The 25,362-nt window shown below is 43.7% G+C and overlaps 1 protein-coding gene across 1 annotated transcript in view; it reads left to right on the forward strand.

The window, feature by feature from the left end:
• The window catches only part of FBLN5 (fibulin 5), a 54,940-nt gene that overhangs the window by 17,247 nt on the left and 12,331 nt on the right, over nucleotides 1-25,362 (forward strand). Inside the window, exons 5-7 of the mRNA XM_064153128.1 lie at nucleotides 20,281-20,403; nucleotides 24,041-24,157; nucleotides 25,073-25,192. Of these exons, the coding sequence (XP_064009198.1) occupies nucleotides 20,281-20,403; nucleotides 24,041-24,157; nucleotides 25,073-25,192 (360 nt within the window). The remainder of the gene's footprint in view (nucleotides 1-20,280; nucleotides 20,404-24,040; nucleotides 24,158-25,072; nucleotides 25,193-25,362) is intronic.

The raw sequence follows: 25,362 nt of genomic DNA on the forward strand, positions 1-25,362 counted from the left end.
GGATTTCTAGATATTGTGAGGGAATAATACACAGCTGGTCAGAATATCAACTCATGATTGAAAACTGTGGTTGCCAGGAGTGTTTGACTTTGCTTTCAGCTTTAGCTCAAGCTAAACTGACACTGTCTCTTGAAGTGTCTTCATGTGCTTACTAGGGGCATACAGAGTGTGGCAGCTGCATGAGAATGTGTTATATTGCAAATTGTAACTGGCTTGTATGCAGAGAAAGGGTATAACCACAGGAAGGACAATGTCTGTGTCTTCTTAGATGTGCAGGCCACAGTCCAGACATAGGAAGGTTAAAAACCCTTTAGACAGTGACCTCTGTATTTCATGATGCATTTCCTTTTTCCCATTTTCCTCCAATTGCATGATACTTCACTATATGAGGTGGCAAGAACCTGGGGATCTCACCTGTCTTTCACTTTTTTGATTGCAGGGGGCAAGGATATACAAGGGAAAGAGGTTTAACTAATACTATGGGGCTTGGTGGGGCTCTGAGCCAGGTAATGAGAGACTTCACTTACTCAAAAAAATAGTTGGCAGAAGTCTGTACGAAACTAACTTCAGAGGAGCAATAATCATGCCTAGTCTGCCACATCCTCAGAAATGTGCTAGCCAGGGAAGGACTCTCACCTTGCTGAAAGATTCCTCATATGGAACCACTGTTAGCAGTGAGTCTAAGGGGCTTTGTGCCTGTCTGTCTTTATTATGTCTTACTTCCAGGGCCTTCAGCAGCGCCAAATCAGTTAAAGCCACTATGTACCAATTAGTTCTGTCTGCTCTAGAGTGGATTTCATGTGCTTTCATTTTTAAAGATAGCTGTCATGCAAGTTAGTCCCACCAAGTAGACAATTACAGGGCTTATAAGGAAACAAAGTCACTTACTGATGCTGGAAGATAACAGACTTTGTGAGTGCCCTTCCCATGCATTTACTCCATGTCTTGTCCTTCTCTTATTTCCCTATGGGTGTCTGTTTTAGTTATGGATGATGATCCATGCCTAGCTTTCTGCTGGGACCCTCAGGGACCTTGATTGCATAAGTGACACCTTCTCTACCTCCCTGTGGCATAATGTGCAGAGTTCAGTATGTGACAGAGTGTCTCTCCTTACCTGGAAGATGTGTTTATATTCAGTGGCCTTCACAGTACCACCGCTTTGTTCAGGCCAATGTTAATTTCTGCATATATTTGCAGCACCCACAGTGCCTAGAAATGGCCCTGTTCTAAATAAAGTCACTGGTTTTTATTGGCCTCTCCCTTATATTTTTTGGGTTAGCTTTGTTTCTTTTTGCTTGATTCCAGTCTGAAATTGGCCATGGTTATATGTCACAATCAAGATGTTAAGCCAAAATATATCTAAAACATGAACTGGCTCCTTTGCCAGTATAAATCAGCCAGATGGGACGTGTGTTTTGCTAGACTCTGCAGGCAAAGGTAATGTCCTGGCATTGCTACTTAGCCTTGTCTCTAAGGCAGCAGATCCATGACAGAGCTGCCATGCAGAAACAGAAGAGCCTTGTGATGTAAGTTTAACATGCTCTGACCCCTTCATCTGCCAACTGACTGGCTTCCTATTTCAGTACTTCAATGAGATGAGGGAGTTTTTCAAAGAAAACAAAGCTACCAGAAGATGAATGGGAGTCATACATCACCAGCCCAGTTCAGGGCAGTAGTTTCAGTGTTCTGCTTCTTGGATGGGGCATACCAACTGAGGATAACCAAAAGTGCCACCAAAGCCCACCTTAAATTTTAACACCAGCAAATCCTTTTCTGCTTTTAGTTTTTTTCAACCATAACTTGTGGTTGCAGGTATACTGTGGTATAAGGCTACACTGCACTGTGAGAAGGGTGGTTCAGATAACAGCAGTATAACAAATAGGACACTTGAAGTGGAAGCCCTTGCTCTTGCTGACCTTCATCCTTAGCAGACATTTAGCACATCCACACTCACTGGTTTTGCCACAGGAGGCCAGTATGACCTACACCTCTTTGGTCAATATTGTTTTCCTAATTGATTAATTGCCTGAGGAATTTTAGTATCTGAGCAAGTAGCTGAAAAACTTTGAGGGACCAAGGTTTTCAGGCAGAGGCATCCAGCACTTTCTGAAAATTGGGGGGTGTGTGGTGTCTTCATGTGGGCACCTAAAAGTGTATCTATGCAAACTCCTAATCCCTAAATCTGCATCTATATGGCACTATAGTGAGAACAAATTCGGTTTGTTTTCATAAAGCATTCAATAATGAAATTACAAACAGTTGCATCAGATAGATAAAACCCTGAGGGAGAGGGAGAACAGTGCATCATAAACTCTCAGGGGCTGAATGACTTCATGATCTACTGCTTGGTCTGACACTATGTTGTTTGTTTTGTGTTTTGGTTTCATTTTCCATCCCAAAAAGAAAAGAAAGGTCTGTTTTGTTATAATATTTTGAGCTTATTCCCATTTTCTATATTTTTTTTGTTGTTGTTGAAGAAAAAAATGTATTCCACCCAGCCTCCCTGAGTAAATGAAGCATTAGCTGGTGAATTGCTGGTTGGATTAAACGCACCACTGGTTTTGTGGTACAACCTGAACACAGGTGACACTGAAAGGGAAGATTGTACATGCAGTAATACACAGAAATCTAGAAAAGCTACAGTTATGGCCAGGAAATCAAGGGACTGGAAACATGTCAGTAGATGGAACGTAGGAGAGCACTGCAGAGGGTCATGGACAGGCTGGATAGGTGGGCAGAGGCCAATGGGATGACATTTAACAAGGCCAAGTGCAGGGTTCTGCACTTTGGCCACAAAAACCTCAAGCAGCACTACAGGATGGGGACTGAGTGGCTGGAGAGCAGCCAGGAGGAAAGGGACCTGGGGGTACTGATAGATAGTAGCTGAAAATGAGCCAGCAGTGTGCCCAGGTGGCCAAGAGAGCCAATGGCATCCTGGCCTGCATCAGGAACAGTGTGGCCAGTAGGACAAGGGAGGTTATTCTTCCCCTGTACTCTGCACTGGTCAGGCCACACCTTGAGTGCTGTGTCCAGTTCTGAGCCACTCAGTTCAAGAGAGATGTTGAGGTGCTGGAACGTGTCCAGAGAAGGGCAACAAAGCTGGTGAGGGGCCTGGAACACAAACCCTGTGAGGAGAGGCTGAGGGAGCTGGGGGTGTGCAGCCTGGAGAAGAGGAGGCTCAGGGGTGACCTCATTGCTGTCTGCAACTACCTGAAGAGACATTGTAGCCAGGTGGGGGGTGACCTCTTCTCTCAGGCAACCAGCAAGAGAACAAGGGGACAGAGTCTCAAGTTGTGCTGAGGGAAAGTATAGGCTGGATGTTAGGAGGAAGTTGTTGGCAGAGAGAGTGATTGGCATTGGAATGGGCTGCCCAGGGAGGTGGTGGAGTCGTTGTCCCTGGAGGTGTTCAAGAAAAGCCTGGATGAGGCACTTAGTGCCATGGTCTAGTTGACTGGATAGGGCTGGGTGCTAGGTTGGGCTGGATGATCTTGGAGGTCTCTTCCAACCTGGTTGATTCTATGATTCTGTAACTTAACATGTGCCCATCTGATGGAATACGAACCAGGCAGTGATGTCATCAAAAGGAGTGCAGCATGGGGTAGTTTCTGGCAGTATTATTGAGACTTCTCAATCCCAAAACAAAGACAGTCCTTCAATGTGTTCTGCTGAGAATGGATCCAACTTTCTGACATTAAGTGTAAGTAACTTACTACCAGATAAATGTAGATCAATTTATGGTAATCTCAGTAAAGAGCAACAGCATTATTGAGTCTGACTTTGATTAACAGAGTTAAGCATATTGTAAACTTAGGCTAAGATGACAGCAATTTGAACTGTAAAGGTCAGAGAAGTAGTAGTATATGGTGGGTGGTACAAAAGAATGATTATTCCTAAATAGGGTATAATTTGCTGAAATGAAAGAAAATTACTTTCAGAGTGAACACAGTAAAGCCTTTTATGACAGTAGATACATGTGGATTAGGTTACACAGGAGTGCACTAGGTGTGTTGCAGTGGAGGAACAGTACAAAACGTATCAGCAGAAGCGTTTAAAACTGCCCAGAACAATTGTTAGCAAGAAATCTTGCAAAAGTTGGGGGTGGGATAGGTGCTATCAGGTATCTTTAAGTTCTTTAAGTTCCTGTACTTTAGAGTACTTTGATGTATTTCCAGCTTCTAGGGTGCACAGAGGCACAAAAGAACAAAGTTTGCTTTAGCTAATGCTGCAGAAAAAAAGTTCATAGCATGGGTAAGAGCCCCCACCCACTAAACAACAGTTGTCACTGCTGTGGAACAAGACAAAGCTGAGATAGGGGATGTCAGGCTACCTGGTTAAGCTTTCTGAAGGAAGAATCTTGGAGCAGTGCAGGGTCAGTTTGCCAGACTACCACTCCTTATTGCTGAAGCAGGAACCAGGCCAGGGAGAGGGAATGTGGTCTAAAAGCAATAGCAGGGGCTGCTAATTTCCTGGTATTGCAACCCCTGTGGGGATTCCCAAACCTGGCATAGGCTGGAGCAGCCTTGGATTATGTTCATGTATTTCAAAGGCAGACTGCAGCAATACATACACCACTTCTTGCCAGCAAATCACTAAGTGCTGCATCTGGAGCTTTAATTCAGAAGCAGATTGAAATTATTTTAATTAAAAGCAGAGCTGACTTTGTGATAGAATAGCCCAGAACTGTGCACAGACAGCCATCAGTTGCCTTGATGCAGGCATCCCAAAAGACTCTAGCATGCCAGCTTTAGGAAAGAGATATTCCTCTCTACTAAATCAGTGCTCTTTGAAGAAATAGGGTTGTAAAACCTGTGTTATGCTATTCATGGTATTTTTAGGCAAAATTCTCCTTTAAATCAGTGATTTTCTTCTTTTTTTTTCTTTTTTTTTTTCCTATTTTTAGTTCTTGCAACATGACAGCTTGGCTTGTTGACATTAAAGGTATTAGAGAATAAGGTTTTTTAAAACCTCTGATAATGCCTATGAATTTAATTGAAAACAGGGAACATTTTATCTGCATAGTCCTCAAGCAATTTTTAAAACCTAAATGTAGATTTGAGCCCAGAGAGCTACAGCACAGACTGGAGAATACCTCTAAATGTAATTTGCAGGTAACAATTCCCCTGTGCCAGGGGAAATTTAGGCTGGAGGTGAGGAGAAAGTTCTTCACTGAGAGAGTCATTGGACACTGGAATGGGCTGCCCGGGGAGGTGGTGGAGTCGCCGTCCCTGGAGCTGTTCAAGGCAGGATTGGACCTGGCACTTGGTGCCATGGTCTAGCCTTGAGCTCTGTGGTAAAGGGTTGGACTTGATGATCTATGAGGTCTCTTCCAACCTTGGTGATACTGTGATACTGTGTGATAATTTGTAGTGTATCTGTCAATGGCCCAGCAAGTCATGTGCTTGCTGAATCTGACAAGAGATGTAAATCATCACAAAATAACCATCACATTCTGCTCCACCAAAATTTCAAGCTGACATCTAGAAGCTTGGGACATGAAACCATTTCAGAAATAAGTGATCCATCCACAGGTCATCCTTTCTGATCCAGGGAGGGATGCGAAATGCTGAATTGTGCTTGAGCACAAACCCTACGAGGAGAGGCTGAGGGAGCTGGGATTGTTTAGCCTGGAGAAGAGGAGGCTCAGGGGTGACCTTATTGCTGTCTACAACTACCTGAGGGGTGGTTGTAGCTAGGAAGAGGTTGCTCTCTTCTCTCAGGTGGCCAGCACCAGAACAAGAGGACACAGCCTCAAGCTACGCCAGGGGAAATGTAGGCTGGAGGTGAGGAGAAAGTTCTTCACTGAGAGAGTCATTGGATACTGGAATGGGCTGCCTGGGGAGGTGGTGGAGTCACCGTCCCTGGAGCTGTTCAAGGCAAGATTGGACGTGGCACTTGGTGCCATGGTCTAGCCTTGAGCTCTGTGGTAAAGGGTTGGACTTGATGATCTATGAGGTCTCTTCCAACCTTGGTGATACTGTGGTACTGTGATAAAGCACTGTCTAAAATCATTGATTGGAGACTAGTAAAGTACTAAGGAAAGTTACTAAAGGGAAAAAAAAGCCCCTAGTAATTTAGATTTTCACTAGAGTGGGCCCACATAATGGAAAATTCACTGGGATATGCCTTCTGGAGCATAAGGGCCAGAGTTTGCTCCAGCAATAACCACAGACATTTAATGTCCCTGCTGGTTGTGAACATTGCTGGGTTTGTTTATTCATTTGCTACTTCTTTTGGTTTTCAGTCACCTAAACAGAACATGTGGGGATTTTTTTTCAGGTAAGACTACTTGGTATTGAATGATTTGGCTTGGAAATGTTCAGTGGGAACATGTCTATTTGTGAGCTTTCGTGGACACAGTGTGAGCTAGTGGGACTGCCTGTGACATTGGTAGTCTGTCTGGCCACATGTTCACCCTTTGGTGCTAGCCAGCAACTTCTGAATTCTGGTGAAAAAAAAAGCTGCATTGAAGCTGTGGAGAAAAGAATGTGCAGCTCTGTCTGTGTGAGTAGGGCAGTCCCTGTTCTAGCTGTGTTTGTTCAACATCCAGTGAAATAGTTCTCCCACCACAACAGTTTCTGTAAGCACAGATACAAAATATTGCTGCTGTGATGAACTGCACTGCTAACAAGCTTTACCACTAATCTGCAATACAATCATTTTCTCTTAGGTGCCTCCAGGAGACTGTTCAGTGTGCAGTATACTCCTGTTGTCTTCACAAGCATTTCTCCCAGTATTGGTTCAGAGTCTCTCTTGGCTGTGGCCCTTCCCAGCTTCTTGTGAAGCAAAAATCAAAACCCAAAACATTAACCCTATCCTAGCCAAACCCAGGACAGCCACACAGACTTTAAGTTTTACCACTAATTTTAAAGTGCTCTAAGATCTCCAGGTGGAAACTGATATAGTGAAGTAGGAGTAGTAATGAGAAGGGAAGAATTTTACTCTCAGGTCTTCTGTGAAGTGAATCTTGAATTTCATGAATCATAGAATCAACCAGGTTGGAAGAGACCTCCAAGATCATCCAGTCCAACCTAGCACCCAGCCCTATCCAGTCAACCAGACCATGGCACTAAGTGCCTCATCCAGTCTTTTCTTGAACACCTCCAGGGACGGTGCCTCTACCACCTCCCTGGGCAGCCCATTCCAATGCCAATCACTCTCTCTGGGAAGAACTTCCTCCTAATATCCAGCCTATACCTACCCTGGCACAACTTGAAACTGTGTCCCCTTGTTCTATTACTGGTTGCCTGGGAGAAGAGGCAAGATCATCCAGATCAACTCATCTGTTTTACTCTAAGATCAGCACAGAAGAAGATCTGTCTCTATCTCAATTGATTTATTGATTGACAGGCAGTTGCCAGGACTCCTACAACTGTTAGATAATTTTTGTTAGAAATTTTCTTTGCTGCAGTTTCAGCCTCATATCTGGTGCTGCCTGAGAGTTTCACAACCGTCCAGAACTTGTCATGGTCCTCCTTAAAGCTGTCAGTTTTAATAATTTTCTGCCTCTAAAGGCTCAGTGCCTCTGCTTTGAGGGCTTATTATCTCATGATTTCACAAATCTTGACAGTTTCAGCCTTGGTTTATGCATGTTTAACAGAATGGGGTTTAAAACAATGAGAGGGAAATCAAAGGAAAAGGCCCTTTGAGATGAAACACCTATTTTTCCAGGGAGCTATGAACTGAGAGTAAGGAAGGCAGGAGAACTGCCAGTAGACATCCACATCACACACTAATTGGAACAAAGCAAACCTCCCATATCCACACAATCTTAATTTATCCAGGAAGGTTTGCATCCTGGTTGGCTGGCTGCAATTTTTGGAACATTGCAAGCAAATGTGGCTCAATCATTATAAAACAGTGAATGCCAAATCTGAGTTAAAGCCAGTTATTTGAGGAGGGATTATAGGCATTTTCCAGTGATCACCACCACAGAAATAAAGAGATGGCTTGTGTTGTATACACTCAAAAGGGAATCTTGCCCAACGTGCATAGCTCTTTGCTATTAACAGTAATGAGGACACAGCTGTCTGAGCCTGGAAGCCAGTGTTTGCAAAGAGTAATTCTCAAAGATTTTTCTTCTCTGCTGGCTTTTGTGCACTACCCATTCTTTGCTTACAAAAGAGCCCAAAAGGCCCTAATATTTCTGCAAAAATTACCTTGGCTTTGTGGTGCCTTTGAGATTATCATAAAGCATGCTGTCAGGTGGACAGATTTGAAAACTCAGATGAAATATGAATAACAGTTTTATCCTCTGACAAGCTCCCCAGTACCCTTAGTGCCAAGCAAAGCACTCTCTTTGTGGTCAGTCATGACAGTTTTTAGAGCAGCTGGCAAGGGTTGCTGCCATGAACAGAGATGTGAAGCTTTCCCTTCCCAAGGACTTCTAACTCCCACTGCCTGCAGAGTCTGTGGCTGCACCTAGGCAGACTAGTGATGTGGGTGTTGAGTCATGCATAGCTGATCAGAGCCTCTAAAGGCTTTGTACAACATGCCTGAGCAATAGTTAAAGCTTTGTCGTGTTCCACGTCTAAAGTGGCTGCATTTTAATGGAAGAAGCAACCTTTCCAATAATAGTTTCTGTTATATCCTGCAGGTGGATATTTGCATCCCTTTCTTTTCATTGAAGTTTTAATTCCTGGATCCATTTGGATCAATTTCTTCAGCTGTATTAAAAGCAGAGCTGTTCTCTTTGCTAGTTACTGCAGTCTATTCACAGTCTCAGACTTCTTTAGCCTGCCAAAAGAACTGGAAAAGGAGCCCTTAATGACTCAGTTAAAATGTACGGTCAAGAAGTTCACTTATTAGAGGAAATATAAACTGACCACCAATTGGCTAAACCAGCTGGCTGGACTATTTGTGCTAGTGATTTCTCAAAGCTCCCCAGGGTGCCAAAGTGCAAATAGCAATTCTCTTATTTTAGTTCTCTCATGCTCTGTGTCCTAACAAAAAAGCCTTTAAAAGAATTTTTCAGAGGAGAAGCAAATAGGATTTCACAGATGCATTTAACACCTTTACAAATAGTGCTTTCAATGGCTGTATTTTAAACATATTCCTTCTTACGGAGTCTTTCTAAACTATCACATGGGCTTGCAGGGAAAATACAGAATTCAGCCATGGAAAACCCACTTTCTCTGTGTTAATGGTTCTACTCCCTTTCTGTGAAAGTTTATAAGCCTCTCCAGAGGTTCTTGCATGAGACTATTTCATATCATGTAGCAAAGGGAGGATTGTAAGGACTTTCTGCTAGAAATCATAGAATCATAGAGTCAACCAGGTTGGAAGAGACCTCCAAGATCATCCAGTCCAACCTAGCACCCAGCCCTATCCAGTAAACCAGACCATGGCACTAAGTGCCTCATCCAGTCTCTTCTTGAAGACCGCCAGGGACGGTGCCTCCACCACCTCCCTGGGCAGCCCATTCCAATGCCAATCACTCTCTCTGGGAAGAACTTCCTCCTAACATCCAGCCTATACTTTCCCCGGCACAGCTTGAGACTGTGTCCCCTTGTTCTGTTGCTGGTTGACTGGGAGAAGAGACCAACCCCACCTGGCTACAACCTCCCTTCAGGTAGTTGAAGACAGCAATGAGGTCACCCCTGAGCCTCCTCTTCTCTAGGCTAAACAACCCCAGCTCCCTCAGCCTCTCCTCACAGGGTTTGTGTTCCAGGCCTTTCACCAGCTTTGTCGCCCTTCTCTGGACATGTTCCAGCACCTCAACATCTCTCTTGAATTGAGGGGCCCAGAACTGGACACAGCTTTAATTTCTTTGTGTGCATTTTCTGGCTCTGACTGCTCATCTTTTTCATGTCTATTGCAATGGAAAGTGTCACTTGCATAACTTCCTAGCAGCTGGGAATGTTCTTAGCTAAGTTCTCATCACCCTATGAGGAGATCTCTGTGTGGCATATGATCACACAAAATGGGTAAATTTTGAGAAGTACAACAGTAACATCCCTTTTTATGTAGGTAAAAAATGTTTCCTGCTGATGCAGCCATGTTGAGCATCAACCATTTGGTACCTCTTAAGTCATCAGGTTCAGTGTCATCAGTGGGATCCTAACACACCTCTGTCCCTCTCCAGAAGGCTAATTGGGTCACTCTTGTTCTGCTGTACCACAGCTACTTGAAATAGTGTAAGTGCAATTGGGAGATAACTGAGATTCCCAAATCATATATGTTGGCAATGGATTTCATAACTTGTGCAGAACTTGCAGCAGGAAATCATGGATCCAGAGAGTACAATCATGCCCCAGTCCATGAGTTTCCATGTTTAAGCAGAGCCCTTATATGAAATCAGTAATGTCTGATGCCAGGATTAATACACACTTGTGCATTTGTGCAAAAGCTCTCATGGGACACCAGGAATAGTCCACACAATCGGGTGTAATCTTTACCAACAGGGAGCCCTGGGATTTGGTGGGAGGGAGGAGCTGTGGTCATACAAGTGATGCCAAGCATATTAACCATGCATAGGTCTATTCTGAGTAGATGAGGATGAGGCAGCTGCACCTTTTGTTCCCTTGTTGTTTGCTTATCTGCGTGGCTGTTGTATAAATCTCACTCATAAAAGCAGGACTAGAAGAGCACTCAAACAGCAACATCTTTTCACAGTTTAGCTGTTGTTTATCATCTTTGAGTAATGTTAGTGTGCTAGCTAAGGAGAGACTCAGATAGCTGGCAGGAGACCTGTGACACATGTTGAGCAATTTTCATACCAGGGCAGAAGGAGTAGTATTACAGATTTATGCCTCACACTTCCAGACTGACCATCTCAGTGAAAAAAAAACCCACACCAACAAAACACTTCAATCTTTGTTTATCAATCAATCAATCCATCAATAACATAGTGCATATGGGATGCAGATTAAAAAAGCAAGTCAGCAATCAACAACCAGTCTTCAGACAGCGAAATATGCAATTAAACAGGTGTTTAGAGAGTTGATCTTGGACTATGTTCAGGCTCAGCAGGGTCAGTCATCCCTAAAAAAAAACCCACTGACCCCACACAGCAGCAGTTTGAATTTGGCTTCAGTCTGCACTTTAGGAATGTGGCATTGTTGTTTCTCCCCTTGTCTTATCAAATGTAATTATCTTGAGGGGAAAAAAAAAGTTTTGAGAAAACATGTGATTTCACTGAGTAAAAATCTACTACTGAGGAAATTATTTCTCAGTGTCCAAATAAGGAATGGGGAGAAGTTTGGGGAAGTGCTCTGTTCCAAGTCATCTTGGAACCGATACCCATGTTACTGAGCTTGGATGTTTAGTCCTGGCCTGCAATTATTCCTATAAAAGACAGACATCTAATCTTGGTGCTATTTTAAAATGGAACACCAAGGGTTATAAATGGCTGAACAAGCTTCAGCGTTTGAGCAGAGATTCTGGAATAAGCTTGCAGCCTTGAGCCTCTGCAAGAACTTTGCTCCTGAGATTATGATGGTACCACAGCTGGACTAAAATAAAGAAGTAGGACTCCAAAATTACCCACACCTCCTAGTAGAAGGAGGAAGAAGACTTTCCAAGCATACTTTTTTCAGTCTGCAGGATCTATGCTCTGACAGATGTCAAATCAATTTTCAACCTTACTATGTTGAATCTGGTGGTGCTAATGGCTCTCACATAAAACATACCTACTTTTGTCAATGGCTGATCAGAAGAAGGAAACACAGACACAGCTACTACTGTGACCCACAGAAATTTGTGGCATGATTATCAGAATTCATTACTTAAGAAAGGAAATCATGCATGCTAAATATGTTCCAAATAGAACAAAATGTAACAGTCCATCTGTAAAACAGCACACATTGCCAAAAGCATATTGTCTTGGAAATCTGCTGTCCACATTGGCTTTCCTCTTGAGTACAGAGTCCAAGCAAAGTTTCTCTTCTAAAAGCCAAAGTCTCCAAGAATGTGGTTCTAGCTCAGAGATAGTAAGTCCACTTCCTTTCATGATACTTCTCTACTAGGGGCATTGTCATACTGACAGCTATCATGGAAAGGTACTGTCATGGAGGGAGTAGGACAGTCACAACACCCTGAGCATATGCCACACTTATGGAGTCATAGGTCCGACCATTTTCAGCACCATTGGATGGACATAACAAGGCAAGAGTCTCCCATGTTCCTCTAGTGACAGGTGCAAATCATCTCCTTGAAAAAGAGCTTCTTTGTTAAATTCTCCACATGTATTTACTCTGTCATGTGGTATGTAATCATAGCTCACAATATATTTGTTTCACTTCTATTTAAGTAGCTTTTAGTCAAGAAAATATATTTTTTTTCTGAAGGACTCTGATACTGCTTCTGAACTGATCAGCTGATCTTAAGGACTTTATTTTCTTCTGTACTTTTCAATGCAGTTTTGAACATCACCTTCCACTGGTCAGATGCTTCCAGTTCTTAAGAACCTCTGCTCCTTCTCGTCTGTTGGATGTGATGGTTTGGGTGTTCCCCGCCTCCCACACTTTAGAAATCACCCAGACTAGACTCAGCTGGCTCTGGAAATATGAATGAAGCTTATATTTACAGCTAGCACAATATACAAGCAGATATTTACAGTATATATAGTTACAGACAGAAAATATGCAAAATAAAAGGTAATACAGAAACGCAACAGCCCTCCCAGAAACCTGAGTCCCCAGGAGGGGCTATCAACCGCCCCTTCACCTTCTCCCTACCCCTCTCAACCTTACCCCAGTCCCAAGAAAGAATGGAGGTTCAGCCAGGAGGTTAGGAAGCAAAGTGGATTAGCCCAAAACGGAGGGTGAGGTTGGAGAGATGCAGCTCAGCCAGCAGCCCAAGTGAGAGTGGTGCCAAATGTGTTATCTATGTTTTTATACATCTCAGTAAGCCTATGAAGGAAGTGGACATCACTCTTGTTTTGATTTCACAGCCTATGATTTGTCCTTCTCACCAAAACATTCTAGCTAGCCTCAAACTTATTTTCATGACCAGCAGTTTTCACTCTTCATATGTGATCTTGCATTTGTCTGTGCATTTGTCTGTCTTGAAATGCACTTGCAGGTGAGCCCACCACACCTAGCAAATTCCTTTGAAGTTAGAGTTCTCTTCAATTTTTAGCTCTCAATTTCACCATCTTATGTTCCTCTGCATTTTATTTCAACTGTGGGAAGCAGCAGACCAAAAAACAGATCCTCAAGATCCTGTAGACACTCACAGAATGGCTCAACATATATGGTTCTCTCTTGAGATTACTGATCTCCTCTCCTAATTTTAGCCTCTTTTGTTTGAGCAATATTGACTATATCTAGTCCTGATTCAGTGGATTAGAGTATTGTTTTTCTTCTTATGCTGTAGTTCCCTGCAATATTATTGATGCAAATGAGAGTGGCCTCATTTTGTGTTCTTTGTGGACGTGAGCCATTATAAAAGATCACTAAGACTTCTAATAAGTATTAGCCTACCTGGTGAGATGTGTCATTGTGCTGCAGTTTGACACCTGAATTTTGATTCTGACTATATTAATATGCTGCCACACTTTTTTGTTGTTGTTTGTTTTCTTTTTAATCCATAGCTTTTAATTTATCTCTTTTTTATTAAGTTGATGGGCAATGAATTAAGTTTTTCGTTCATGGTTCTATCATGTCATCCTGGCCTGCATCAGGAATGGTGTGGCCAGCAGGAGCAGGGAGGTCATTCTGCCCCTGTACTCTCCACTGGTTAGACCACACCTTGAGTACTGTGTTCAGTTCTGGGCCCCCCAGTTTAGGAGGGACATTGAGATGCTTGAGTGTGTCCAGAGAAGGGCGACGAGGCTGGTGAGAGGCCTTGAGCACAGCCCTACGAGGAGAGGCTGAGGGAGCTGGGATTGTTTAGCCTGGAGAAGAGGAGGCTCAGGGGAGACCTTATTGCTGTCTGTAACTACCTGAGGGGTGGCTGTAGCCAGGGGGAGGTTGCTCTCTTCTCTCAGGTGGCCAGCACAAACAGCCTCAAGCTATGCCAGGAGAAATTTAGGCTCGAGTTGAGGAGAAAGTTCTTCACTGAGAGAGTGATTGGACACTGGAAAGGGCTGCCCGGGGAGGTGGTGGAGTCACTGTCCCTGGAGCTGTTCAAGGCAGGATTGGATGTGGCACTTGGTGCCATGGTCTAGCCTTGAGCTCTGTGGTAAAGGGTTGGACTTGATGATCTATGAGGTCTCTTCCAACCCTGGTGATACTGTGTATACTGTGTAAATTCTAAAGAATCCATGAAGATTTCTGCTGGCTTTTACAGGTAATAAAACACAGAGCCAGTAATTTGCATGTTAAATACAATGAGTTCATTTATATATTTTGACATTGTAAATAATATCTGTCCAGCCACCAGGCACCCTGCCATCCATTAAAAATACAAGCTGTACCACTAAAAACAAATCATCAGCACATCCAACAAAAGTCAACCAGAAATATGAAACCTCACTTTCTCCACCCTTCCACTCCCCAAATGAAACACCATTGCCCCAGCCACCTCGCCTTTGTCCAAATGTCAAGTAAATAGAACAGCGCGCCACAGGTTCGCTACATCAAACCACCACAGTCATATTTTTTTAAGGTAGGCACACAGAGCTAAGACAGAGGAATGTGATTAATTCTGGCACAGCCTCAAGCTACGCCAGGGGAAATTTAGGCTTGAGGTGAGGAGAAAGTTCTTCACTGAGAGAGTCATTGGACACTGGAATGGGCTGCCCGGGGAGGTGGTGGAGTCGCCATCCCTGGAGCTGTTCAAGGCAGGATTGGACGTGGCACTTGGTGCCATGGTCTAGCCTTGAGCTCTGTGGTAAAGGGTTGGACTTGATGATCTGTGAGGTCTCTTCCAACCTTGGTGATACTGTGATTCGTGCTCAGACTCTTACAGCAAGGGCTTCCTGACATGTATAGGGAGTTACAACCTACCTATTCTCTCATTCACTCAGTAAACCAAGGATCTTTAAAACTTGAGGCTTCAAGTCATGAGGCTGTGTGTACATTCTAGATGGTATTTATTTGGAGGCAGAGAACGGTGGTCTAGATGGACCATGACATTGCTCAGTATTAAGTTGGGAAGTAATAAAGTGAATTGTTTCTGGTTCAAGTAAAATTTTAATTTTGGTTTGGACTTCTAACTGAACTTCTGCCAGTGGGACACTGCAGGGCCTCCCAATACAGTTTGATTTGTATTGGGATTGGAAAGCTTCACATGAAAATGGACTAATTCCAAACTAGCTCTGTATACAAGAGGACATGTTCCACCATGAATAGATGTAGAAGGTAAACAGTGAGGGAGGCTGGACTACAACGGAGATTTTATCTCCATCTTTTTCAAACAGGAAGATGAAGAGCAAGGACAAGTTCCCATAGGTTAAATTCTCAGCACATAAGCCACAGTGTGATCACTGCAGCTGTGACTGTTTCCATCCTGCATAGTAACTGCCACATACTTTTGTCTGCTTGCACTGACAACAGACCCAGTCTATACTTGCTTCCTAGCTCATCTGATGGCAGTTCTTGTAGCCATATGCTGAGTAATCTAGCCACAAGCACAGCAGAGGCATTCAACACCACTAGCTGTTAGTAAAACCTGTAATTGCTTTTGGGATGCAGGTAATGTTTTCTAAGGATCTTGGCAGGGAAAGATACTAAAAGCAGGTTATGTATGATGAAAACTACCCTTGGATATCAGTGATGGATGGCATCATCTGATACTTTTATGGTATTGACACTGAAATCATCAAATGCTGGAGTGTGTCCAGAGAAGGGCGACAAAGCTGGAACACAAACCCTATGAGGAGAGGCTGAGGGAGCTGGGGTGTGCAGCCTGGAGAAGAGGAGGCTCAGGGGTGACCTCATTGCTGTCTACAGCTACTTGAAGGGAGGCTGCAGCCAGGTGGGCTTGGGATCTTCTGCCAAGCAAGCAGCAACAGAAAAAGGGGACACAGTCTCAGGTTGTGCCGGGGAAAGCATAGGCTGGATGTTAGGAGGAAGTTCTTGCCAGAGAGAGTGATTGGCATTGGAATAGGCTGCCCAGGGAGGTGGTGGAGGCACCGTCCCTGGAGGTGTTCAAGAAGAGACTGGATGAGGCACTCGGTGCCATGGTCTAGTTGACTGGATAGGGCTGGGTGCTAGGTTGGACTGGATGATCTTGGAGGTCTCTTGACTTGCTTGATTCTATGATTCTATGATTCTATGAAATATCACAATCATTAACACCCTGAATGGAGGCAGTGGTGTTTCTAGTGTTTCTTAGTAGCTTGCTTCACTTTAGTAACACTTCTATTCTGGTCAGACTTTATTTTGGGACTCAGACAACACATTGTGGTATTTCTTTCTGTGGTGAAGGCTGTCAACACGAGTTACTCTGAACATGAGACACTCCTAGTCTTCAGAAAACTGCATCTCAGGGATCTATTGGCCACATGTGCTGTCCTTTTATTGAGTAGTCCTGTTGGTTGCATAAAACTTTGTTAATAGTGTTATTGAAGCATTATTTGGTGTAAAATGCAGGGAGACAGCATTCTGAAGAGGCAGCTTCAGCTGGATTAGCTTCTCAAAGGACATCAGAAACCCCACAGGTAGCCTTTGTTGTAAAAATGTTGTGTTCTTGTGGAAATATGCCTCAAATACCACCACAAAAGTTGAAGACTGGGAGTCAGCAAAGAAATCTGCTTGGTAGTTAGCAAACAAAAGAGAATCAATGTCTTCCCTTCCTGGAATGATTGTACTGCTGCTCATGCAACTTCTACAAAGACAACTTGTGAACAAAACTGATCCTGTAGCCACTTGTTGCTTTTGTTGAGGATGCATGCTATACCCCTGCAAGAAAGGTGCACTACAGAAGACTTGAGGATCTATAGCCTTCAAACAGCATTTCTACCATAGGAAGCGGTAAGACCCTGACCCACAGTATGTTTGCATCATGCTTCATCTATCAATATTCCTGGAAGCAGGGAGCATGGAAAATTAAACTGTCCTTTTTTAAAGCTCATGATAGGTTAGAAACAGCAGAATTGGCCATGTCCCAAGGTCTCGCTCCTAAAACAATAAGCAAACATGACAAATAGAGAGCGTTTTCATCTAGAAAGCATTAATGCCATTCCTATTAAATTTATGGTCAGATAAAATCTCTGTTGAAATGCTACTAATTATGTGTGATATGCTGTATGATGGGAGGATCCAGAATCCATAGCCTGACTGCAGAAGTGAAGGCTGAACTGAACAACGTATTTATGTACCTATATAGTCTAGACTTCTTATCTTACACTTTTCCCACTTCCTTGACTGTTTTGCCAAAAAACATGTGGGAATCAATTTCAGACAGAGTTAATTAGCTCTAATTGTGCTGTTCTTGTTATCTTACCAGCTTTGGCTTACCATAAATTGCTCTGCTACAGATGTTGGCAGGAACTCTAGACTCTCTCCATATATATGACATGTATTGAGTTCTTTATTTATATATGTGAAAATGTTAAACATGCTGCTGTGGCAGACTAGATCAGTTATTTCATGACTGTTGGAATTTTACAGCTGCCTGGCTCTACAGGGTGCCTCAGGGACAGATACTGAGCCATAATTCCTGCCCTCTGCTGCTTCACAGTATCATCAGGGTTGGAAGAGACCTCACAGATCATCAAGTCCAACCCTTTACCACAGAGCTCAAGGCTAGACCATGGCACCAAGTGCCACGTCCAATCCTGCCTTGAACAGCCCCAGGGACGGCGACTCCACCACCTCCCCGGGCAGCCCATTCCAGTGTCCAATGACTCTCTCAGTGAAGAACTTTCTCCTCACCTTGAGCCTAAATTTCCCCTGGTGCAGCCTGAGGCTGTGTCCTCTTGTTCTGGTGCTGGCCACCTGAGAGAAGAGAGCAACCTCCTCCTGGCCACAACCTCCCCTCAGGTAGTTGTAGACAGCAATAAGGTCACCCCTGAGCCTCCTCTTCTCCAGGCTAACCAATCCCATCTCCCTCAGCCTCTCCTCGTAGGGCTGTGCTCAAGGCCTCTCACCAGCCTCATCGCCCTTCTCTGGACACGCTCAAGCATCTCAATGTCCCTCCTAAACTGGGGGGCCCAGAACTGAACACAGTACTCAAGGTGTGGTCTAACCAGTGGAGAGTACAGGGGCAGAATGACCTCCCTGCTCCTGCTGACCACACTATTCCTGATGCAGGCCAGGATGCCACTGGCTCTCTTGGCCACTTGGGCACACTGCTGGCTCCCGTTCAGATGGGTATCCATCAGCACCCCCAGATCCCTCTCTGTCTGGCTGCTCTCCAGCCACTCCGACCCCAGCCTGTATCTCTGCATGGGGTTGTTGTGTCTTGCTCCAGCCCAGTGTGAGATACTTCAGTCATGACCCAACGTAGTCTGGGTTAATAAGAATCAGGAGGGGATCAAGAGAGCATTGCCTGGATGACATATTACTTCAGCAAAGGCCAGTGCACAGTATGATGGAATTGAAAAAATAATTTTGGTATCAATAAATAAAACAGAGATATCTGAGCTGGTTGAAAAAATGACACTATTTATCTTTTGATATTCCCATTTCTGACATCTAGAGGCAACCTCAGCGCCAGAAACATCAGGGAAGAGATTGAGCAAGGAGGGATTCAAACTGAACTTCTGACTTGGAGAGGCATTTTTCATCAGTTAGGTTCCAGGGTCCTGGCTTACATAAATGTAGGAATGCTATTCACCTTCTTTGCAAAAAAATAGATAAATAAATTAAAAGCCCACAACTCAAACACCCTAAGGGCTGTAATAAAAACCCCAATATGCTAAAAACAATATGGATAGTGCTTAAAAATACATAAATAAAAATACTTTTATTGTCAGGAAATTGATTCCAGGAAAACATACCCTTTTTTATTCTGTCAGGTAAAGGTTGATTTTGCTTGAACCTTCTGTAAGAGAAATTATAGTGAGGTAGTCTACGTCGGTGATGGTAGGAAGTAATTTTTTTTGTATGTCTGAGTTTTGTTCGTATATCTCTCAAACTCCTGCTCATCTCCTACTTCACTGAGGGCTTTTATTGCCCTTTCAGCAGCCATTCCTTAGGGCTGAACACTGCTCTGTGCACAGAAATCCCAGTTCAGTGGCAAAGCAAACCTGGAAATAATATAAAACTTGAGGTAATATGATCCCTTTCTTGAGGAGCTCTGAAAAACGCTGGAGCATCTGCAAAAGGGAGACATTCCATGAGCACACTCAGTTCTCACTGTCCTCAGACACTTATTTTTATGAATTTTGCTTCAGCTTATGGTTATTCTTTCTACTCCACTAGACTTTCACAGTATCACAGTATGACCAAGGTTGGAAGAGACCTCACAGATCATCAAGTCCAACCCTTTACCACAGAGCTCAAGGCTAGACCATGGCACCAAGTGCCACGTCCAATCCTGCCTTGAACAGCCCCAGGGACAGCGACTCCACCACCTCCCCGGGCAGCCCATTCCAGTGTCCAATGACTCTCTCAGTGAAGAACTTTCTCCTCACCTCAAGCCTAAATCTCCCCTGGCGCAGCCTGAGGCTGTGTCCTCTTGTTCTGGTGCTGGCCACCTGAGAGAAGAGAGCAACCTCCTCCTGGCTACAACCTCCCCTCAGGTAGTTGTAGACAGCAATGAGATCTCCCCTGAGCCTCCTCTTCTCCAGGCTAAACAACCCCAGCTCCCTCAGCCTCTCCTCGTAGGGCTGTGCTCAAGGCCTCTCACCAGCCTCGTCGCCCTTCTCTGGACACGCTCAAGCATCTCAGTGTCCCTTCTAAACTGGGGGGCCCAGAACTGAACACAGTACTCAAGGTGTGGTCTAACCAGTGCAGAGTACAGGGGCAGAATGACCTCTCTGCTCCTGCTGACCACACCATTCTTGATGCAGGCCACGATGCCATTGGCTCTCTTGGCCACCTGGGCACACTGCTGGCTCCTGTTCAGGTGGGTATCAATCAGCACCCCCAGACCCCTCTCTGTCTGGCTGCTCTCCAGCCACTCTGACCCCAGCCTGTATCTCTGCATGGGGTTGTTGTGGCCAAAGTGCAGCACCCTGCACTTGGAGCTATTGAATGCCATCCCATTGGACTCTGCCCATCTGTCCAGTCGGTCAAGGTCCCGCTGCAGAGCCCTTCTGCCTTCCAACTCAATCACATCTGTCCCAGCTTGGTGTCATCTGCAAACTTGCTGATGACTGACTCGATGCCCTCATCTTGGTTCCTCACACAGGGCTGGTGTACACTTTGTGGATGGAAGTTCCTGTACGGTATGAACAATGTTTTGTTGTTGCCATTTCTAACATTTTCTTGTTGTGTTTCTGTGTTACAGATGTGGATGAATGTGCTTCAGATTCTCACCAGTGTAATCCCACCCAGATTTGCATAAATACCGAAGGGGGCTATACCTGTTCCTGCACTGAAGGCTACTGGCTGTTAGAAGGCCAATGTTTAGGTAAAAAACTCATGTGACATATTATTTGGGCATCTTGTACGTGTGGATGTGAATAGCTGCAATGTCACTTAGCGTCTTTGTCAAGCACATGGTCAAACCTTTGGCTACATGGAAACTGACTTTCATCCTTGTAAGTGCCATTGGTATGCCTGGCAGAGAGAAGCTCTTACAGAATGAAAATGTAGATGTAAATGCCACATGACTCACAGACATTTAACATACAGGATTTTCATATTCCCAGTCCAATGGATTCCCTTTTATGTAAGAACAGTCACAAGAAGATCTATTCCCAAACAAGCCTGTCGTTCCCACACTGTGACAGTGTGGACCCAAAGGGATCAGTATTTGATACCATGAAACAGGTGGGTAAATCCCTAGCTCCAAATAACCCTTTTGCTTGGGGGCGAGAAAAAAATGTATCATTTTATCAGCTTCTAAGCAGCTGCATTTCAGTTTTATCCTTTTATTGCAGCATTGTCCCTTTCTTCTTTTTAGCTCAGCCCTGGTGAAAAAAAAAACAGAACAAAACAAACAAAAAACCCCAACATCCCTCAACAAACAGCACAGGGAAACCTTCCAGCTCCCCTGTTCTCCAGCGCATTCCTTTCACTTGATGTGCCCATGGGATAATGAAGCAGATGTTAATTCTAGGTATGCAGATAGGACCTAGGAGATAGGATACACATTTGGGTTGGGTTTTGTTTTGTTTTGTGTTGTTTTGTTTTTTTTTCAGAGCTTGATGATTATTGTTTTTGTCCTCTCAGTGCAGGCTGCTTGGTGCCAGCTCTGCAGAGCTGGACCATCCTGTCACAACACCTCTACTGGAAAGAGGATAGGGCTTCCTTGCCCATTCATGCCTGTAGCCTCTACAGTTACTTTCCAACTTTCTTCTCCCAAGCACCAATTGCAGTGAAGGACTGACTCACAGCTGCTTTCCCAACTACTGCAAATAGCTGCTGTGTACTCACCTGGCCGGTACAGACCTGAGCCTCACACAAGCTGGGTCTGTGGATCACTATGGGTCACTTTGCAGAGTTACTATTTTGTAGTTCCCCTGACATATAGAATCATAGAATGGTTTAGGTTGAAGGGACCTCAAAGATCATCTAGTTCCAACCTCCCAAACCTCCAATCCCCCTAAGTCTTCCTTAATATCTGAGAATCCTCTTTAGAGAAAAAAAATCTTGTGCTGGGATTTGTAGAGGCATATGTGATAGGATGGGGATGAGGTGCACTGGTCAATGGACTCAAGTATCTGCTTATGCTCTTTAAGAGAGGCAATAACATCCCAGGGTTGCCCAGTTAAGTGGGTGTATTATTACAGAGGCAATGCAAAGACCAAAAAGCAAATTAGAGTTGCTATATTTTTTTACATTAAGTATCAAAAAAGTCTCCATTTTCCCTGCTTTCCACTAGTCTTGGAGAAATTATTTTTGCTGGCATAAAGCAGTAAATGATTATTTACTGTAATCAGAGGGCTGACTGGGCTGGGTTTTAGAGACAGGCTCTTTTGATGCATTGTTAGTAAACCACAGATCAGAAAAGCTGCACTTCTATCTGTTGTAATTATCCCAGCAGAGTTTATATAGGAGGAGCCAGTACAGCAATACCTACACAACCTACCCACAAGAAGCCCTGTGCAAGTCCTTATCCTCAAAATGTAGTACTCCTGAGATAACAGTCCTGGAAAGGCAAAGCATATATTTAGAGTAATGTATTGAGTCATAGAATCATAGAATCAACCAGGCTCAGGGGTGACCTCATTGCTGTCTACAGCTACCTGAAGGGACATTGTAGCCAGGTGGGGTTGGCCTCTTCTGCCAGGCAACCAGCAATAGAACAAGGGGACACAGTCTGAAGTTGTGCCAGGGAAAGTCTAGGCTGGATGTTAGGAGGAAGTTCTTGCCAGAGAGAGTGATTGGCATTGGAATGGGCTGCCCAGGGAGGTGGTGGAGGCACCGTCCCTGGAGGTGTTCAAGAAAAGCCTGGATGCAGTGACACTTAGTGCCATGGTCTGGTTGACTGGCTAGGGCTGGGTGCTAGGTTGGACTGGATGATCTTGTGTTAATGAAATAAGGTATTAATGTATTTACAACTCATGTCACTTTCATTCAGTGTTTGGTGCAGGCCTACTGCTGATGTACATACCAAAGCTGACTCTGGCCTTTAGGTTATCTTGATATTTAGAATGCAGTGGGAAATAAAAGGTTCCGAGGGTTAAAACGAGAGTCAGTGTCCTTGTTATTTTACAGAGAGGATTTCCAAGACTTTGGACATTTTCAGAATGGTTTCCTGAGACTTTCTATGCTAAAACTGCCACAATGGGGCCAAGAACATAAATTTGAATTGCAGGATGTAGCCACTCATACAGCAGATCTGCAACAGTATTGTTCTTATGGTATTACCACACTGTGTAAATGTTCAAATCACTCAAGAATTCAGGTTTTCAACACGTTCTGAATATTTAACACTAAAACAGGAAGCAGTCCATTTGGCTAACAAATAGTGGACTGCTGGAATATATGCATACATGTGAACCACAGGGAGAATCCTGTCATTTTGATTTTCTTGTGTTGGAATCTATGGTGGGGGTCATTTCATCAAATCCATGCCTTCTTGTCTTGCTCCTTGTGGCAAACCGACTAGAGATAATACTCTTGGTTTTCTACTGCACAAACTCAGCTTCAGAGCTTTGAGAGTAGTAGGTCAAAATCCAGTGGATACCAGAGGAAATGCAAAGACTTGGAATAGATAACTACTCCAGTTCCCAGTACAGAAGCAAAATTCTTCTAGACATCATATGTATCTTAGAGCATTTTCTTGTGCTTACAAAAGTCAGATGCACATAGTGCTAATGCTGCAAGTCAGCCCCAAATGCTATTTGGGTATTAATTTACTGTTTGCATTTTCAAATCTATAATTTGTCAGTTCAAAATTCATACAAAATGTGAATATTAATATTTGGGGGAAGAAAGGATTTTATAGAAAAAGTCTAGAAGAAGAAGAAACAAAAAAAAAGTAGCAATAAAAGTGGTTTTCTAGTGAGTAGTTTTGATATGTGTGGAGGTTAAAAAGGCTCCTATCTTGATTCTGACAAAACTCTGCTGCAGCATTGGCTGTCCTTAAGCTGATGAGCTGAGTCAGCTATCAGGTATCATAGAATCATAGGATCAACCAGGTTGGAAGAGACCTCCAAGATCATCCAGTCCAACCTAGCACCCAGCCCTATCCAGTCAACTAGACCATGGCACCAAGTGCCTCATCCAGGGTTTTCTTGAAGACCTCCAGGGACGGTGCCTCCACCACCTCCCTCAAGGTAGCTGCTTAAAGGAACTGACTTTGGGTTTCCTGATGGCATCACATTAAGATGAAGAATACAGCAGTGACAATCAGTTTGTAGGACATACTGACAGATGTCAGCTGCAGGCAAAAATACATTACTTCATTCTGCTGGGTAGAGAGAGGTATTATAACCTATAACTGTGGATCTGCACACCTGAAAGTCTGGCAGTTAGATCCATAACAAGCAGGATGAATGACTTCTGTGTTATCTGTACTGTTAACTCGTTGTGTTTGCTGCTTTGTACCTGCATTTGAAAACACAGCCCACACTACTTTTTCTCTTTCCCATCTATAGATATAGATGAATGTCGCTATGGCTACTGCCAGCAGCTGTGTGCCAATGTGCCCGGTTCCTATTCCTGTACGTGCAACCCAGGCTTTACCCTTAATGATGATGGAAGATCATGCCAAGGTACTGTATACAGTAAACCATGGTCCAAAGCCAGCAACACCCTTAAGACTTGCTTAGTTCCTGCAATACAAGTGACTTTCCTAACCCTACTTTTGAAAACGTTCATAGGATTGTCTGCCTGAGGTGTTTCTGTAGTTTCATAGCACGGATGCAAAATGACCAGATCCAAGGCCCCCTAAAATATAAAGTTACTCAATTTACCAAAATTTGCAAGAGTTTAGGCTCTGAATTTACTGTTAAAGTCTGAGGGTGTGTGACCCACCTGAGACAGGGAAACTCTGTCAGATCAGCAAATAAGATCTGAGTCTCTCAAGTTTCAGATTAGGGTCCTGAACATTAGACCACTTTTTGCTGTGATGTTCTAACTCAAAGTCAACCTAATCTCTTCTTAAAGCTTTCTCCCTAACTAAGCAGGGAGCACCTTCCCACATGTTGCTGGAAATGATATTTGTCAATGATGTCCAGAAGCTGCTAATAACCTAAAAAGAGATTTTTTGTTTGTTTTATCTTGGCCCTAGGTTTCCAGGAGGGACTGTTCCTTATTGCGTTGTCTTCCTCAGGAATATCCTGCTACATTTTTTTTCTTAGCTCTGTTTTGACAGTATCAGTTCAATAGTTCTAAAATTGCAGGATAAAGACAGATGTATTTGTAATAATATTTCTTTGCTATCTTCCATGCTATTCTTCTGATTGAAGACATTCCCAAAATGCTTCATTTCTATGCACGTTGTGTTTCCAACATGCTATATCCAGGCATCCTCCTGAATCCCAATAAACAATACCGACTTGGTTATACTTTCTCAGAACAAATCATCCAGACTGTACAGCTAATCTCTTTGAAATGCTTTAGAGTGATGAATTGCAAATAGAGCTTGGGGAGAACTCACTGATGCATTGGGCATTGGTTTCCCATAGATGTGAATGAATGCACAAGTGAAAACCCTTGCACTCAGACCTGCGTCAATACCTACGGCTCTTTCCTCTGCCGCTGTGAACCTGGCTATGAACTGGAAGCTGATGGAGTTAATTGCAGTGGTAACTGTCTTGAGTTATTTCTTGATTTGGTTTCTTTAATTCCATTAAGTCTTCTTCTTTTTTTTTTTCCCTATGTATTGTTTTGTACATGCTTTTTTAGAAGATTTTTGCCTTGCTTCGTAGTTAGCAGCAGGATAGCTGCAACTTGTATGATCTTCTTTCCAGTTAAA

Source organism: Pogoniulus pusillus, chromosome 1 (genome assembly GCF_015220805.1).
Source record: "Pogoniulus pusillus isolate bPogPus1 chromosome 1, bPogPus1.pri, whole genome shotgun sequence".
Lineage (NCBI taxonomy): Eukaryota > Metazoa > Chordata > Aves > Piciformes > Lybiidae > Pogoniulus > Pogoniulus pusillus.